We start from the raw sequence: 16,830 nt of genomic DNA on the forward strand, positions 1-16,830 counted from the left end.
CATTGAAGTGATCTCATTAACTTGGTTTTGCTCTTTTTGTTCAGGCATGCCTGCAAGCAAAAATATGGCAACTCATTCCAAACAAGATATAAATAGAGACAATAATGATAGAAATGGTATGCAAAGTCCAATACAGGATTGGTAGTCTGCTAGTTTTAATTACAACGTCCAAGACAAGCCAATTGGACCTCGGTGCCTCAGCAGATTTCAATTAAATTGAGCATTCTTGTATAATACTTTCTAAATTGGCACACTTAAGTATTGGAATGTGACTCTCTGCATGAGGTGGGGGGTAGGGGGAATACATGTACATGTGAAAGAGCGAGAGAGATAGAAAATCTCTGATGAAGGCAACATTACGTCCACAGGGGAAGAGATGGTAGGGAAGCGGGTCGGGATGGGAAATAGAAGGAGTTTGCATATACACACATGCATTTTTGGGCAAATGGTGTACTGGGAAGAAGTGATGGGATATTTGAAACTGAGGGGTGTGCAAATATGCCATTTTCTGGGCTGAATAGTGATAATTAGCCTACTTTGAAAACTACAAATACTCTACTTCTTCAGTGGTTGTCCTACCATTTGTCCCATGATGGATGTGGATGAAAAACAAACAGGGGCAACAGCAACATATAACACAAAAGAAATTCCAAGACACTTCACAGGAGCATTATAAAACAAGAATAAGGCACTGAGCCACATAGGTCAGGCGACCAAAAGCTAGGTCAAAAAGGTAGGTTTTAAGGAGTGTTTAAAGGGGGAAAGCAAGGTAGAGAAGCAGAGAATCGTAGGGAAGGAATTCTAGGGCTTGGGGCCTAGATAACCGAAGGTGCAGCACCAATGATGGAGCAATTAAAATAGGGGATTCTCAAAGGGCCAGAATTAGGTGGACGCAGATACTTTGGAGGGTTGTGAGGCTGGAGGAGATTAGAGACAGGGAGTGGCAAGGCCTTGGAGGGATTTGAAAACATGGGTGAGAGTTTTAAAATCGAGGCATCGCTTGGCCAGGAACCAATGTGGGCCAGCAAGCAAGGAGGTGATTGGTGGTTGATACTTGGTATGAGTTAAGAACAGGCAGTGTTTTGGGTGACCTCAAGTTTATGGAGAGTAGAACATGGGAGACAATCCAGCAATACATTGGAATGGTCAAGTCCAGAGGTAACAAAGGCATGAATGATAGTTTTAGCAGCAGATGAGCTAAGACGAAGTTGGACAATGGTAATGAGGTGGAAATAGTCGATATTGGCGATGGCGCAAATATGCGGTTGGAAGCTCATCTTGAAAGGAAAATATTATTCAGTGTAAAGTCCCTTACAGGTAAGGACAGTGCATAATAGCAAGAATCAATAAATATCTTCAGATTGTTACACTTACATGGAGAATTATCAACAAACAGTGGATCGATGTTGTGAAGCAGTTCAATTCTGGGTGAGGGATGTCCTTCACTGAAAGAGAGATGAGTGAAGTTTACTGTAAAAACTTCTTGGACAAGAATGTCATACAGTCAAACATTTCAAAATGCATTAGCTCTTCATGAGGACTCGAAACGTCAACTCTTTTCTTCTCTGCCGATGCTGCCAGACCTGCTGAGTTTTTCCAGGTAATTCTGTTTTCGTTTTGGATTTCCAGCATCCGCAGTTTTTTGTTTTTAGCTCTTCAAGTTGTTTATTCACAATTTAAGGGATGGGAGTTGGGGCTGGGGTGGGGGAGTATTTATTTGAGCAATAAACTCTATTATTAAGGAATTGTGATTTAAACAAATCTAGTCCCTGGCCTCTGGATATTGTATCAGATTCTTAAGAAAATAGCGGCACCAGGTACTTGAGCTGTTAGAGACAGCTATGTTCACAGATTCGTCTAAATAAACACATTGAGTATCGTTTTTGCTTTCTATCCTAATTCCACAAAACTGGGGACCCCCTAATTACCTTCTCCTTCCATGACTAGGTAATGTAGCTAAGCTACCTTGGAATAGTGGTGCTCTTTTAGTAATTAAGGTCACTTGGATAGGACTTCTGGTGTAGAATGAACAGCTTTCTTAATTATAGATTTTATACTATGTAACAATACCTGTTAGTCTGCGCAATAATATTGCTTTGTACTTTTATCCGTCTCATGTATCCCTGCCATAAAAAGTAAGTATACTTGCATACACATATTAAAATGGTCCCTTGTTTCACCTTCACATCACAGAAGGTCACTGGTGTATTCAGTACAGACAACAGGAGGTTCTAGGTGAATTTCCACGGCCAGGTCTTGTCCTTAATTGAGTTCTATAGCCTGGCTCACTGGCTGTGAAATGCAGTGAGAGGCCTGTTAATTCTGTACAATTGATATTAGATGATTGCATTTATAGAGCTGTTAGAGTAAGCGGAAGATCACACTCCACTTGAGCTTAGCTGAGTTTAGAGGTGGGAGTGAAAAGAAAGCGCTTTGGTTCATTGTAGCAAAACAAAAAGCCATTACCTTCTAATTCCAGCATCCCCTGCCCTCCACTTATCTCAACTCTGATCTCCCTGGGCCACAGAGCGGCCCTCAATTCAATGGGGCCATTGGATTATTTGTTCTAGAACTCTGCTACTCTAAACTGAAACCCTAGAGGTATACAACAGTGTCTGAAAGGTCGGCCCCGTAAACGAAAATCCTTCCAATTTTCCCTCACTGCATCAAGGGGCCTCCCACTGTGTTAAGACTGAGATCAGGGATTCAGTGAAATGGAGGGCTGTGTGTATGGGGGGTGGTGTTGTGTGTGTGTGTGTGTGTGTGGGAGAGAGCATGGAGGGCTGAAGGAGGAAACTTCTAGCATGCCTGTCATAACAAAGAATAAATCTGCATTTGTACAGCGGCTTTCACAAGCCCCACGTGTCCCAAAGTGAAAGAAAACCAGATTTGCATTTATGTGGTGCCTTTCATAACCTTAGGATTTCCCACTGCATTTCACAGCCAACAAGCTACTTTTGAAGCGGAGTTACTATTGTAATACAAGATTTACTCCAGCTTATTTGCATACAGCAAGATTTTCACAAACAGCAATGTGATTATGGCCTGATAACGTGTTTGCTGTGGAGTAAATGTTGGTCAGGACACAGGGCGAACTTCCCTGCTCTTCTTCAAAATTGTGAGGGGACAAACAGATCTTCAGTTTAATATCTCATCTGCAAGGTGGCACCTCAAAATGACAGCACTTCCTTTACTGAAGTAATTCACATCCAATGAATTACTTCAAAATGAGAAAAGTTTTTAAAATTGGAAGGAAAATGGAGTTTAACCCACCAAAAAAATCATTGGCCAAGTACCTTCAGCTGCATAACCAATTTTTTCTGCAAAACTAAGTTCTAAATTTCAAATTCATAACCAGGATTAGTCTCATTTTACATTACTGTTGCAATCACTAAAAAGAAAATAACTTTCACTACAAATCAACAGATGCTCAAAGCCTCCTTCAGTAAGCACATACACTAACCTTGCTTAGAACAAACACAGCATTGTTCACCAAGCAGGTCATTTACAGCACAAGTGAACACTACTGTAACAAGGTTAATTCACACATTCCTAGAACACTACGAAACATAGCTGCTCATATATCACAAGAGAGGGGATACCTTAAAACCCTCAGTTACATGCCACCACACACCAATTTGAACTTTCATTTTGCAGAGAGACGCACTGAGTTAATAGATAGCAAAACAAGTTGTTAATGCAGTGACCCACCATCCCATTTAGAACATTCTCTTGTATCTGCCAGGTGGAACATTTACTCGTGACCATTTTGTTTCAGAGATTAACAAGGGTGATAGCAGAAATTGATGGGGAGGCGATGGCATAGTGGTATTGTTGCTGGACAAGTAATTCAGAAACCCAGGGTAATGTTCCTGGGACCCAGGTTCGAATGGTGGAATTTTAATTCAATAAAAAACTGGAATTAAAAGTCTAATGATGACCGTGAAACCATTGTCAATTGTTGTAAAAACCCATCTGGTTCACTAATGCCCTTTAGGGAAGGAAATCTGCTGTCCTTACCTAGTCTATGCGTGACTCCAGACCCACAGCAATGTGGTTGACTCTTAAATGCCCTCTGAAATGGCCTAGCTCAAAACAAACCACCACAAAAAAGGAATGAAACCGCATGGGTCACCTGGCATCAACCAAGGCACTGGAAACAACAACGGCAAACGCAGCCCTGTTGACCCTGCAAAGTCTCCTTACTAACATCTTGCGGCTAGTGCCAAAATTAGGAGAGCTATAACAGACTAGTCAAGCAACAGCCTGACAGTCATCCTCACAGAATCATACATTACAGATAATGTCCCAGATGCCATCATCACCATTCCTGGGTGTGTCCTGTCCCACTGGCAGGACAGACCCACCAGAGGCGGTGGCACAGTGGTATACAGTCAGGAGGGAGTTGCTCCGGGAGTCCTCAACATTGACTCTGGACCCCATGATCTCTCATGGCATCACGTCAAACAAAAATCTGTTTTTTCCAAGAATTTATATAGATTTTTCTTTTCCCACCTATTTCCATTATTTTTAAATATTTTTAAATCTTTTATGCTCCCCCCACCCCCACTAGAGCTATACCTTCAGTGCCCTACCATCCATTCTTAATTAGCACATTCGTTTAGATAATATCACCAACTTCAACACCTCTGTGTTCTTTTGTTCTTTTGTCTGTGACATTTTTTGATGATCTGCTCCTATCACTGCTTGCTTGTCCCTACAACCACACCACCCCCTCCACTTCTCTCCCCCCACCCAACAACCCCCCCCAACCTTAAACCAGCTTATATTTCACCACTCTCCTTGGATTCCCCTAGTTCTGTTGAAGGGTTATGAGGACTCGAAACGTCAACTCTTTTCTTCTTCGCCGATGCTGCCAGACCGGCTGAGTTTTTCCAGGTAATTCTGTTTTTGTTTTGGATTTCCAGCATCCGCAGTTTTTTGTTTTTAACCCTCCATCGTGTTGTGTGGTACTACCACCTTGCTAAATGGGACAGGTTTCAAACAGATCTAGCAACTCAAGACTGGGCATCCATGAGGCGTTCTGGGCCATCCGCAGCAGAATTGTACTTGAAAATAATCTGTAACCTCATGGCCCGGAATATCCCCCACTCCACCATTACCATCAAGCCAGGGGATCAACCCTGGTTGAATGAAGCGTGCAGGAGGGCACGCCAGGAGCAGCACCAGGCATACCTAAAAATTAGGCATCAACCTGGTGAAGCTATAATACAGAACTACTTGCATGCCAAACAGCACAAGCAGTAAGTGATTGACAGAGCTAAGCGATCCCCATAACCAACGGATCAGACCTAAGCTCTGCAGTCCTGCTACATCCAGCCATGAACGGCGGTGGACAATTAATGAACTCACTGGAGGTGGTGGCTCCACAAGTATCCCCATCCTCAATAAGGGAGGAGCCCAGCACAGCAATGCAAAAGATAAGGCATTCGCAACAATCTTCAGCCAGAAGTGTTGAGTGGATGATCCATCTCGGCTTTCTCTGGAGGTCCCCAGCATCACAGATGCCAGTCTTCTGCCAATTCAATTCACTCTATGTGACATCAAGAAACGGCTGAAGGCATTGGATACTACAAAGGCTATGGGCCCTGACAAGATTCCGGCAATAGTACTGAAGACTTGTGTTACACAACTTGCCGCGCTGCTAGCCAAACATTCCAGTACAGCTACAACACTGGCATCTACCCGGCTAGGTGGAAAATTTCCCAGGTATGTCCTGTACACAAAAAGCAGGAAAAATTCAACCTGGCCAATTACCGCCTCATCAGTCTACTCTCGATCATCAGTAATGGAAGGGGTCATCAACAGTGCTATCAAGCAGCACTTGCTTAGCAGTAACCTGCTCACTGATGCCCAGTTTGGGTTCCACCAGGGCTACTCAGCTCCTGACCTCGTTACTGCCTTGGTTCAAACATGGGCAAAAGTGCTGAACGCCCGAGATGAGATGAGACTGACTGCTGTTGACATCAAGGCAGCATTTGATAGAGTGTGGCATCAAGGAGCCCTAGCAAAACTGGAGTCAGTGGGAATCAGGGGGAAAACTCCCCGCTGATGTGATTGCACTGGAGAGTGTGCAGAGAGATTCACCGGGATGTTGCCTGGGATTAAATATTTAAGTTATGAATAGAGGTTGGATAGACTTGGGCTGTTTTCATTGGAGCAGAGAAGACTGACGGGTGACCTGATCGAGGTCACAAGATTATGAGGAGCATGGACAGGGTGGATAGGGAGCAGCTGTTCCCCTTAGTTGAAGGGTCATTCATGAGGGGACATAAGTTCAAGGTGAGGGGCAGGAGGATTAGAGGGGATGTGAGGAAAAACCTTTTTAGCCAGAGGATGGTGACGGTCTGGAATGCGCTGCCTAGGAGGGCGGAGGAGGCGGGTTACCTCACATCCTTTAAAAAGTACCTGGATGAGCACTTGGCACATCATAACATTCAAGGCTATGGGCCAAGTGCTGGTAAATGGGATTAGGTAGGTAGGTCAGGTGTTTCTCACGTGTTGGTGCAGATTCGATGGGCCAAAGGGCCTCTTCTGCACTCTGATTCTGGTTGGAATCATACCTAGCATAAAGGAAGAAGGTTGTGGTTATTAGAGATCTATCATCTCAGCTCCAGGATATCATGGCAAGAGTTGCCCAGGCAAGTGTCCTTGGCCCAACTATCTTCAGCTGCTTCATCAATGACCTTCCTTCCATCATAAGCTCAGAAGTGGGGATGTTCGCTGATGGTTGCACAATGTTCAGCACCATTCATGACTCCTCAGATACTGATGCAGTCCACGCCCAAACGCAGCAAGACCTGGACAATATCCAGGCTCAGGCTGACAAGTGGCAAGTAACATTTGCGCCACACATGTGTTAGGCAATGACCTACAAAAGAGAATCTAACCATCACCCCTTGTCGTTCAATGGCATTACTATCAATGAATCCCCCACTATCAACATCCTGTGGGTTACCATTAACCAGAACCTGAACTGGACTAGCCATATAAATACCGTGGCTACAAAAGCAGGTCAGAGGCTAGGAACCGTGCGATGAGTAACTTACCTCCTGACTCCCCAAAGCCATCTACATGGTATGAGTCAGGAATGTGACGGAATACTCCCCACTTGCCTGTATGAGTGCAGCTCCTATAACACTGAAGAAGCTGGAACCTGCCCAGGACAAAGCAGTCCGCTTGATTGGCACCACAACCAAAAACTTTCATTCCCTCCATCACCGACACACAGTAGCAGCAGGGTGTACTATCTACAAGATGCACTGCAGGAATTCACCAAGGCTCCTTAGACAGCACCATCCAAACCCACAACTACTACCATCTAGAAGGACAAGGGCAACAGATACATGGGAACACCACCACCTGGAAGTTCCCCTCCAAGTCACTCACCATCCTGACTTGGAAATATATCACCATATGCTGGAACTCCCTTCCTAACAGCACTGTGGGTGTACCTACACCACATGGACTGCAGCAGTTCAAGAAGGCAGCTCATCACCACTTTCTCAAGGGCAACCAGGGATGGGCAATAAATTTAAAATTATGAAAGGTTTCGATAGAGTGGGTACAGCAAGGACGTTTCCAATTACGGGGAAGAGCATAACTGGAGACCATCAATATAAGGTCATCACCAAGAAATACAATAGGGAATTTAGAAGAAATTTCTTTACCCAAACAGTGGTTGGAATGTGGAACTCCTTACCAAAGGGAGCAATTGAAGCGAATAGATGCATTTAAGGGGAAGCTGGGCAAGTATTTGAGGGAGAAGGGAATAGAGGTTATGATCATAGACTTAAGTGATGAAAGATGGGAGGTAGTTTGAATGGAGCTTAAACACTAGCATGGACTGGTTGGCCAAATGGCCTGTTTCCGGGCCATATTTCCCATGTGCTCCAATGCAGCCCAGCGTAGGAGGAAAAATCAAAACTATTAACCTCAACTCAATGACAATGCAGGAATCAGTAAATTGAGTTTTCAGCCACCTCCAAAGTAATAGCTTGTTTACCCTTTGCTTTTAAAATAGGCCATAGCTTGAAACATCTGGCTCCTCGAGAGAAACCTAGGGCTGGATTTTTATCCTTGCAGCAGTATCAGGAGTGTCACAGCTTGGCATGATGGGCATGTGTAAGACCTTTTGAATTTACCTTGCAAAATGTCCCCTCATCCAGACTATGGGTCACAACACTCCTGAGGCCCTGTGAACCAAGACTCTTTGAAAAGATGGCCCAACTCCATGAAAATTTGGGAGGACTAGGACATGCCCATCCTCGCAATGGAGCCGGCCAGGTCAGGGGTGCAGGGTCGTAATCCAAACCAGCCAGCACCTTTAAACAGCACTGCTGAAAATTGGAAACCCCAGGAATGGGGTCCTGGATATCATTTTCACCCTTCCAAGGAGTCTCCCCAGCTCCTTGAAAATCCAGACCTTACTCCCTAAAAGGGGATAGAATAAATCTGCTTGTTTCCTGCTCCCGGTCAGTCGCCTTTTGGTGCGGGTCTCTCCTGCGTGCACAACGCTTCCCAGATGAAAGGAGCAGACAAATGATCTTCTTTCAGGATTTCAATAATGCTGCTCTTGAACTGAATGCATGTTGGATGCATTAGGTTGAAAAAAAAAAACAGGCAATGAAAATATAAAGGGCAAGAAATGAGTCATCAATGTCTCATCGTTTTACTTTTATAGCCATTGATTTTGGATTAAAAGATTTATTTTGCCCAATTTAATACTTACTATTCATTTAACCAGCCTTCCATGGTAGTTTATTTCACATATTTATTACCATTGTATCAAGTAGTTCTGCCCAATTCCATCTGGAATATACTCTGAGCATCCAAAGATCCACAACCCTCTGAGCAAAGAAATTTCTCCTCATCTCAGTCCTAAATGGACAACCCTTTATTCTGAGATTACGGCTTCCAATTCTAGACTTTCCAGCCAGAGGAAACAACCTCTCAGCATCTATCTTATCAAGCCCTTTCATGAAATTACCCCTCATTCTTCTAAACGTCAGAGAATATGGCTCCATTCTACTTGATTTCTCCTCCATTATCCCAAGAATCAATCTAGTGAACCTTTATTGCACTTTTAAGGCAAGTATATTCTTCTTTGGGTAAAGAGACCAAACCTGTAAACAGTATTCCAGACGTGGTCTCACCAAAGACCGATAAAATTGCAGAAAAACTTTATTACTCTTATACTTCAACCCACTTACAGTAATGGCTATAGTACAATTGCCTTCCTAATTACTTGCTGTAGATGCATGTTAATTTTTTGTGATTCATGTACATGGACTCTCAAATCTCTCTGCATACCAACATTTGCCAGTCTCTCACTTTAAAAAAATGTTTCCCTTTTCTATTCTTCCTTCCAAAGTGGATAATTACATATTTCCTTACATTATACTCCATCTGCCTAAAAACTTAACTAGTCTGAATCCCTTTATGGCCTCTTTGTGCATCCCCACAGTTTACTTGCCCACCCAAGTTTTATCAACAGCAAACTTGGATATATGACATTCAGTACCCTTATTTAAATTATTGATATAGATTGTAAATAACTGAAGCACAAGCATTGATCCTTGTGCCACTCCCCTAGTTACAATTTGCTTTCCAAAATTGACTTGTTTATTTCTACTTTGTTTTCTGTCAGTTAAGATATCCTCCAGACATGTTAATATATTACCCGAAACCCAAGATCCCTGATCTTGTGTAATAGTCAGTTGTGTGGCATCTTATTGAATGCCTTCTGAAAATCCACATATCCTGCATTGGTCGCCCCTTACCTACCTAGCTAGTTATATCCTTAAAAAATCCTTGTCAAACACAATTTCCCTTTCATAAGGTCATGTTGCCTTTTCTTAATCACATAGACACATCCTCTTTTTAATTCATTTACGGGATGTGGCCATCACTGGCTGAGCTAGCATTTATTGCCCATCCCTAATTGCACTTGAGAAGATGGTGATGAGCTGCCTTCTTGACCTGCTGCAGTCCTGTGGTAAAGGTACACCCATAGTGCTGTTAGGGGGAGAATGCCATGATTTTGACCCAGCAACAGTGAAGGAACGGTGATATATTTCCAAGTCAGGATGACGAGTGACTTGGATGAGAACTTCCAGGTGATGTTCCCACGTATCTGCTGCCCTTTTCCTTCTAGATGTTAGTGGTTTTGGGTATGGAAGGTGCTGCCTAAGGAGCCTTGGTGAGTTTCTACAGTGCATCTTGTAGATGGTACACACTGCTGCCACAGTGCGTCAGTGGTAGAGGGAGTGAATGTTTGGGAAAGGGGTGGCAATCAAGCGGGCTGCTTTGTCCTGGATGGTGTTGAGCTTCTTGAGTGTTGTTGCAGCTGCACTCATCCTGGCAAGTGGAAAGTATTCCATCACAGCCCAACTTGTGCCTTGTAGATGGTGGACAGGCTTTGGGGAATCAGGTGGTGAGTTACCTGCCATAGGATTCCTAGCCTCTAACCTGCACTTGTAGCCGCAGTATTTATATGGTTAGTCCAGTTCAGTTTCTGGTCAATGGTAACCCCAACAATGTTGATAGTGGGGAATTCAGCAATGGTAATGCCATTGAATGTCAAGGGGCAATGTATATTATCTCTTGCTGGGGATGGTCATTGCCTGGCACCTGTGGGCCTGAATGTTACTTGCCACTTGTCAGCCCGAGCCTGGACATTGTCCAGGTCTTGCTGTATTTGGACATGGTCCTTAATAACAGTTTTCTAGTATTTTCCCCATCATTGATGTCAGGTGATCTGGCTTGTAGCTCTGCATTTACCCATTCTCTCTCCCTTTCTGGAATAGCAGGGTTACACTTGCTACCTTTTCATTCATGGGATCATTCTATGATCCAAGGAATTCTATAAGATTAAAAATAATGCATCCACTATAGCTGTAGCCACTTATTTTAAAAGGCGAGATGTAGGCCAGCAGATCGAGTTTTATTCCCATTAATTTCTCCAGAACTTTTTCCCTTTAAGTTCTTCAGGCTCATTAGACCCTTGGATCCCCACAATTTCCATATGTTTTTTCTTTCTTCAACTGTGAAGACAGACATAAAATATTTCTTTAACGTCTATGGCATTTCCTTATTATAATTTTTCCTGTCTCTGTAAGAGACCCATGTTTACCTTTGTTAATCCCTTCCTTATTCAAATACTTGTAAAATTTCTTGTGATCAGTTTTTGTTTGCAAACATACTCTCAGAACGCTATCAGTTGTCCTTTTGCTGATTTTTAAGCCCTCACAATCCTCAGGTTTGCTACTCTTTTGGCAACATTGTAAGCCTCTTCTTTTAATCTAATACTTTTCTTTAACTTCATTAGTCAGGGTTCGAACACTTTTTTAATGGAGTTTTAATTCCTCAAAAAACATGTTCATTGAGAATAATGAATTATTACTTTAAATGTTGGTCATTACTTATCCACCATCCTTTAATCTAATTTCCCAATCTGCCTCAGGCAACTCACCCCTCATATCTCCATAATTGGCTTTGTTTAAATTTAAGATCCAATTTTGTACTTAACCCCATCACTTTCAATCTTAATGAAACTCTACTATATTATAACTACTCTTCCCCTCAGGATCCTTTACTGTAAGACTACTAATTAACCCTGTCTCACGACACAATATTAGATCTTAAAACAGTGCAAGACATAAAGCAGCGCAAAGAGAAGCAAGAGACAGTGGCCTCAGGGAGTCTCAGTCTGGGGACTGGTTGCATTCTGAAAAAAATTCAAAGTGTGACATCACAGGGAACAGATAAGTGATTGACTGGTAAGGATTTTCTCACTTATCTTTCATAACTCATGTAATTTATTAGTAACTGTAAAGTTTTAATAGTAGCAGTAAAATTTACCAGCAGTGGTAAAGCTTATTAGGAGCAGTTGGGTCTAAGTTTCTAGTCTCCAGTTTATAATAAATAATTTGTAAAATTAAGGTACAGCAGGTCGGTTCGGTCATGTGGAATGTGCATCCTGCAGCTTGTGGGAAGTAGTGGATGCTCCCTGTAGCCCAGACGTCCACATGTGCAGGGAGTGTCACCAATTAGAGCTCCAGGTTTCAGAACTTAAACAATGGTTAAGCAATGTGGCGCATCCCCGAGGCTGAGAGCTAGGTAGATAGCACATTTAGGGAGGTGGTCACACCACAGGTTAAGAGAGTACAGGCAGAGAGGGAACGGGTGACCGCCAAACAGGCACAGAGTCTAGGAGTCCTCAAGTCCATCCTGCTCACTAACCGGTTTTCTGTTTTAGACACTGGCAAGGGTGATGGCTCCTCAGAGGGATGCAACCAGTGCCATGGTCATTGCACCAGGAGGCAAAGGAAGAGAGTGGAATAGTGATAGGGGATTCAATAGTTAGGGGAACAGACAGGCCCTCTGCATCAGTAGACATGACTCCAGGATGGTATGTTGCCTCTCTGATGCCAGGGTTAAGGATATCGCTGCGTGGCAGCAGGACATTCTTATGGGGGAGGATGAATAGCCAGAGGTTGTAGTCCACATCAGTACCAATGACATAGATAGAAAGAGGGATGAGGTCCTGAAAGCAGATTGGAGAGCGCTAGGAAAAAGATTTTAAAAGTGTTTCAAAGACAGTAATCTCAGGATTACTTCTGGTGCCACATGCTAGTGAGTACAGAAATAGGAAGGTAGAGTAAATAAATGTGTGGCTGGATAGATGGTGCAGGAGGGAGGGCTTTAGATTTCTGAGGCATTGGGACCGGTTCTAGGGCAGGTGGGACCTTTACAAAGAGGACGGGTTGCACCTCAGCAAGACTAGGACTAATATCCTCGCAGGGAGATTTGCTAGTGCTATAGGGGAGGGTTGAATCTAGCTTGGCAGGTGGGTGGGAACCTGGGAAGGAATTCAGATAGGTGAGAAATAAAGCTGGTGATGGTGGGAAGAAAGGTACTAGGCAAAATTGGAAGGCAAGGGAAACAAAGGTCAGCATCAAATAGGGTAAAAGTACAGTAAAATGTTAAAATGGCAAAATTAAAGGCAATCTAACTGAATGCATTCAGCATTTGCAACAAGGTAAATGAATTTATGGCACAAATTGAAGTAAACAATTGCTATTACGAAGCATTGGCTGCAGGGTAACCAAGGCTGGGAACTGAATGTTCAAGGGTATTCAACATTTAGGAAGGACAGGCAAAAAGGGAAAGGAGGTGGGATAGCACTTGTAATGAAGGATGAGATCAGTAGCGAGAGATGATCATAAATCAGAAGATCAAGATGTAAATCAGTTTGGGTAGAGCTAGGAAATGGCAAGGAGCAGGAAACTTTGGTAGGAGTTGTTTATTGGCCATCAAACAGTAGTGGTAATGTAGGGCATGGTATAAATCAAGAAATTAGAGGTACATGCAACAAAGGTAACACAGTAATCATGAAGACTGGCTAAACCAAATTTGCATTAATGCTGTGGAAGACGAATTCCTGAAATAAACAAGATGGTTTTCTAAAACAGTATGTTGAGGAACCAAAACAAAAACAGAATTACCTGTAAAAACTCAGCAGGTCTGGCAGCATCGGCGGAGAAGAAAAGAGTTGATGTTTCGAGTCCTCATGACCCTTCGACAGAACTTGAGTGAATCCAAGAAAGGGGTGAAATATAAGCTGGTTTAACGTGTGTGGGGAGGGGAGGGGTTTGGGTGGGGGGAGAGAAGTGGAGGGGGTTGGTGTGGTTGTAGGGACAAACAAGCAGTAATAGAAGCAGATCATCAAAAGATGTCATAGACAACAGAACAAAAGAACACATAGTTGTTAAAGTTGGTGATATTATCTAAACGAATGTGCTAATTAAGAATGAATGGTAGGGCACTCAAGGTATAGCTCTAGTGAGGGTGGGGGGAGCATAAAAGATTTAAAAATATTTAAAAATAATGGAAATAGGTGGGAAAAGAAAAATCTATATAATTTATTGGAAAAAACAAAAGGAAGGGGGAAGAAACAGAAAGGGGGTGGGGATGGAGGAGGGAGCTCAAGACCTAAAGTTGTTGAATTCAATATTCAGTGCGGAAGGCAGTAAAGTGCCTAGTCGGAAGATGAGGTGTTGTTCCTCCAGTTGCGTTGGGCAGCATTAGATCTAGTATTATGCAGTGAGAAAGGGCTAATTAATAATCTCTTTGTAAAGGAGTCTTTGAGGAAGAGTGGCCATAGTGTGATAGAATTTTACATTGAGTTTCAAAGTGATGTAATTCAATCCAAAACAGGGATCTTAAACGTAAACAAAGGGAACTACGAAGATATAAGAGCAAGTTGGCAGTGGTAAATTGGGAAACTACGTTATAAGGTATGATGATAGACAGGCAATGGCTGGCATTTAAAGAACAAATAGATGGTTTACAACAAATATGCACTCCTTTGAGGCACAAAAAGCCCAACAGGAAAAATGATCCAGCCATGGCTAACAAGAGAAGTTAAAGACTGTATTAAATTCAAAGAGGCTTAGAAGGCCAAAAAAGTAGTAAGCCTGGGGAGTCGGAGCATTTTAGAATTTAGCAAAGGAGAAACTGATAAAGGGAAAAAAGCAGACTGTAAAAGTTTCTATAGGTATATAAAAAGGAAAAGATAAGTAAAGACAAATGAGGGTCCATTACAGGCAAGGAGAAGAATTTATAACAGGAAGTAAGGAAACAGCAGAGAAACTAACAAATACTTTGACTGGGATTTTCCAGCTCTGCCATGGTGGAACCTGTCAGGGGACATGGTGGACCAGCCAAAAGTCCATTGACTTTCGGCAGGACTGGTCAATCTCGACAGCAGGCAGGGCCCAAAAATTCAACCCTTTGTCTCTGTCTTCATGGAGAAAGATACAAAAACACCTCCTAGAAATACTAGAGAACTAAGGCACTAATGAGAATGAAGTACAGGAAGAAATTATTAGTAAAAAAGTAGTACTGGAGAAATTAATGGGTCTGAAAGTTGATAAGTCCCCTGGATCTGATGATCTGCATCCCATTGTTGAAATAGGTAACTGTGAAGATGGAAGATGCATTGATGTTCATCTACCAAAATTCTATGGATTCTGGAATGGTTCCTGCAGATTGGAAGGTAGCAAATGCAACTCCATTATTTAAGAAAGGAGGGAGAGAGAAAACGGGAAACTACAGACCTGTTAGTGGGGGAAATGCTAGAATTTATTATAAAGGATGAGATAACTGGACACTGAAAAAATAATGGTAGGATTGGGTAGAGTCAATGTGTTTTTACAAAAGGGAAATCATGTTTGACAAACCTGTTGGAAGTTTTTTGAGGATGTAACTAGCAGAATAAATCAGAGGAACCAGTGGATGTGGTGTATTTATATTTTCAGAAGGCTTTCAATAAGGTCCCACACGAGAGGTTATGAAACAAAATGAGAGCACATGGGTTTGGGGGAAATATACTGGTATGGATTGAAAATTGTCTTGGAATAAATGGGTCATTTTCAGTTTGGCAGTCTGCAACTAGCAGGGTACTCCAAGGGTCAGAGTGTGTGCCCCAGCTACTCTCAGTCTTTGGCAATGACTTGGATGTGGCGACCAAATGTAATATTTCCAAGTTTGCTGATGACACAAAACTAGGTGGAATGTGAATTGTGATGAAGATGCAAAGAGGCTTTAAGGGGATTTAAGACAGGTTAAGTAAGTCGGCCAGAACATGGCAGATGGAATATAAATGAGGAAAAATGTGAAGATATCCACTTTGGTAGTAAAAACAAATTTTCTTTTATTCATTCATGGGATGTGGGCGTTGATGGCTTGGCCAGCATTTATTGCCCATCCCTAATTGCCCTTGAGAAGGTGGTGGTGAGCTGCCTTTTTGAAACTCTGCAGCTGATGTGGTGTAGGTGCACCCACAGTGCTGTTAGGGAGGGAGTTCCAGGTTTTGACCCAGCAACAGTGAAGGAATGGCAATATATTTCCAAGTCAGGATGGTGAATGGCTTGGAGGGGAGCATCCAGGAGTGCTGTTCACATGTGTCTGCTGTCCATGTCCATCTAGATGGTAGCATTCATGGGTTTGGAAGGCATTGTCTAAGGTGCCCTGATGAGTTCCTGCAATGGATCTTGTAGATGGCACACAACTGCTGTTACTGTGCGTCGGTGGAAAGAGTGAATGTTTGTGGGTGGGGTACCAATCAAGCAGACTGCTTTGTCCTGGATGTGCCAAGCTTCTTGGGTGTTGTTGGAGCTACACTCATCTGGGCAAGTGGAGAGTATTCCATCACACTCCTGACTTGTGCCTTATAGATGGTGGATAACGGGGGATTCAGTGATGGTAATGCCATTGAACATCAAGGGGTGATGGTTAGATTCTCTCTTGTTGGAGATGGTCATTGCCTGACACTTGTGTGGCGCGAATGTTACTTGCCACTTGTCAGCCCAAGCCTGGATATTGTCCAAATGTTGCTGCATTTGGACGTGGACTGCTTCAGTATCTGAGGGGTTGCGAATGGTGTTGAACATTGTAAAACTATCAGCGAACATCCCCACTTCTGACCTTATGATAGAAGGAAGATCATTGATGAAGCAGATGAAGATGGTTGGGCCAAGGGCAGTACCCTGAGGAAGTCCTGCAGTGATGTCCTGGAATTAAGATGATTGGCTTCAACAATCACCACCACCTTTCTTGGTGCTAGGTATGACTCCAGCTAGTGCAGAGCTACCCCCCCCACCACCGATTCCCATTGTCTCCAGTTTTGCTAGGGCTCCTTGATACCACATTTGGTCAAATGCTGCCTTGATATCAAGGGCAGTCACTCTCGCCTCACCTACGTAGTTCAGCTCTTTTGTCCATGTGTGAACCAAGGTGATCTGA

At 43.0% G+C, this 16,830-nt stretch overlaps 1 protein-coding gene across 1 annotated transcript in view; it reads right to left on the reverse strand.

Annotated features, from left to right (window-relative positions):
• arsb (arylsulfatase B) overlaps nucleotides 1-16,830 on the reverse strand; it is a 125,528-nt gene that overhangs the window by 30,640 nt on the left and 78,058 nt on the right. Inside the window, exon 6 of the mRNA XM_041185479.1 lies at nucleotides 1,375-1,445. Within this exon, the coding sequence (XP_041041413.1) occupies nucleotides 1,375-1,445 (71 nt within the window). The remainder of the gene's footprint in view (nucleotides 1-1,374; nucleotides 1,446-16,830) is intronic.

This window comes from Carcharodon carcharias, chromosome 4 (genome assembly GCF_017639515.1).
Source record: "Carcharodon carcharias isolate sCarCar2 chromosome 4, sCarCar2.pri, whole genome shotgun sequence".
NCBI classification, from domain to species: Eukaryota; Metazoa; Chordata; class Chondrichthyes; order Lamniformes; family Lamnidae; genus Carcharodon; species Carcharodon carcharias.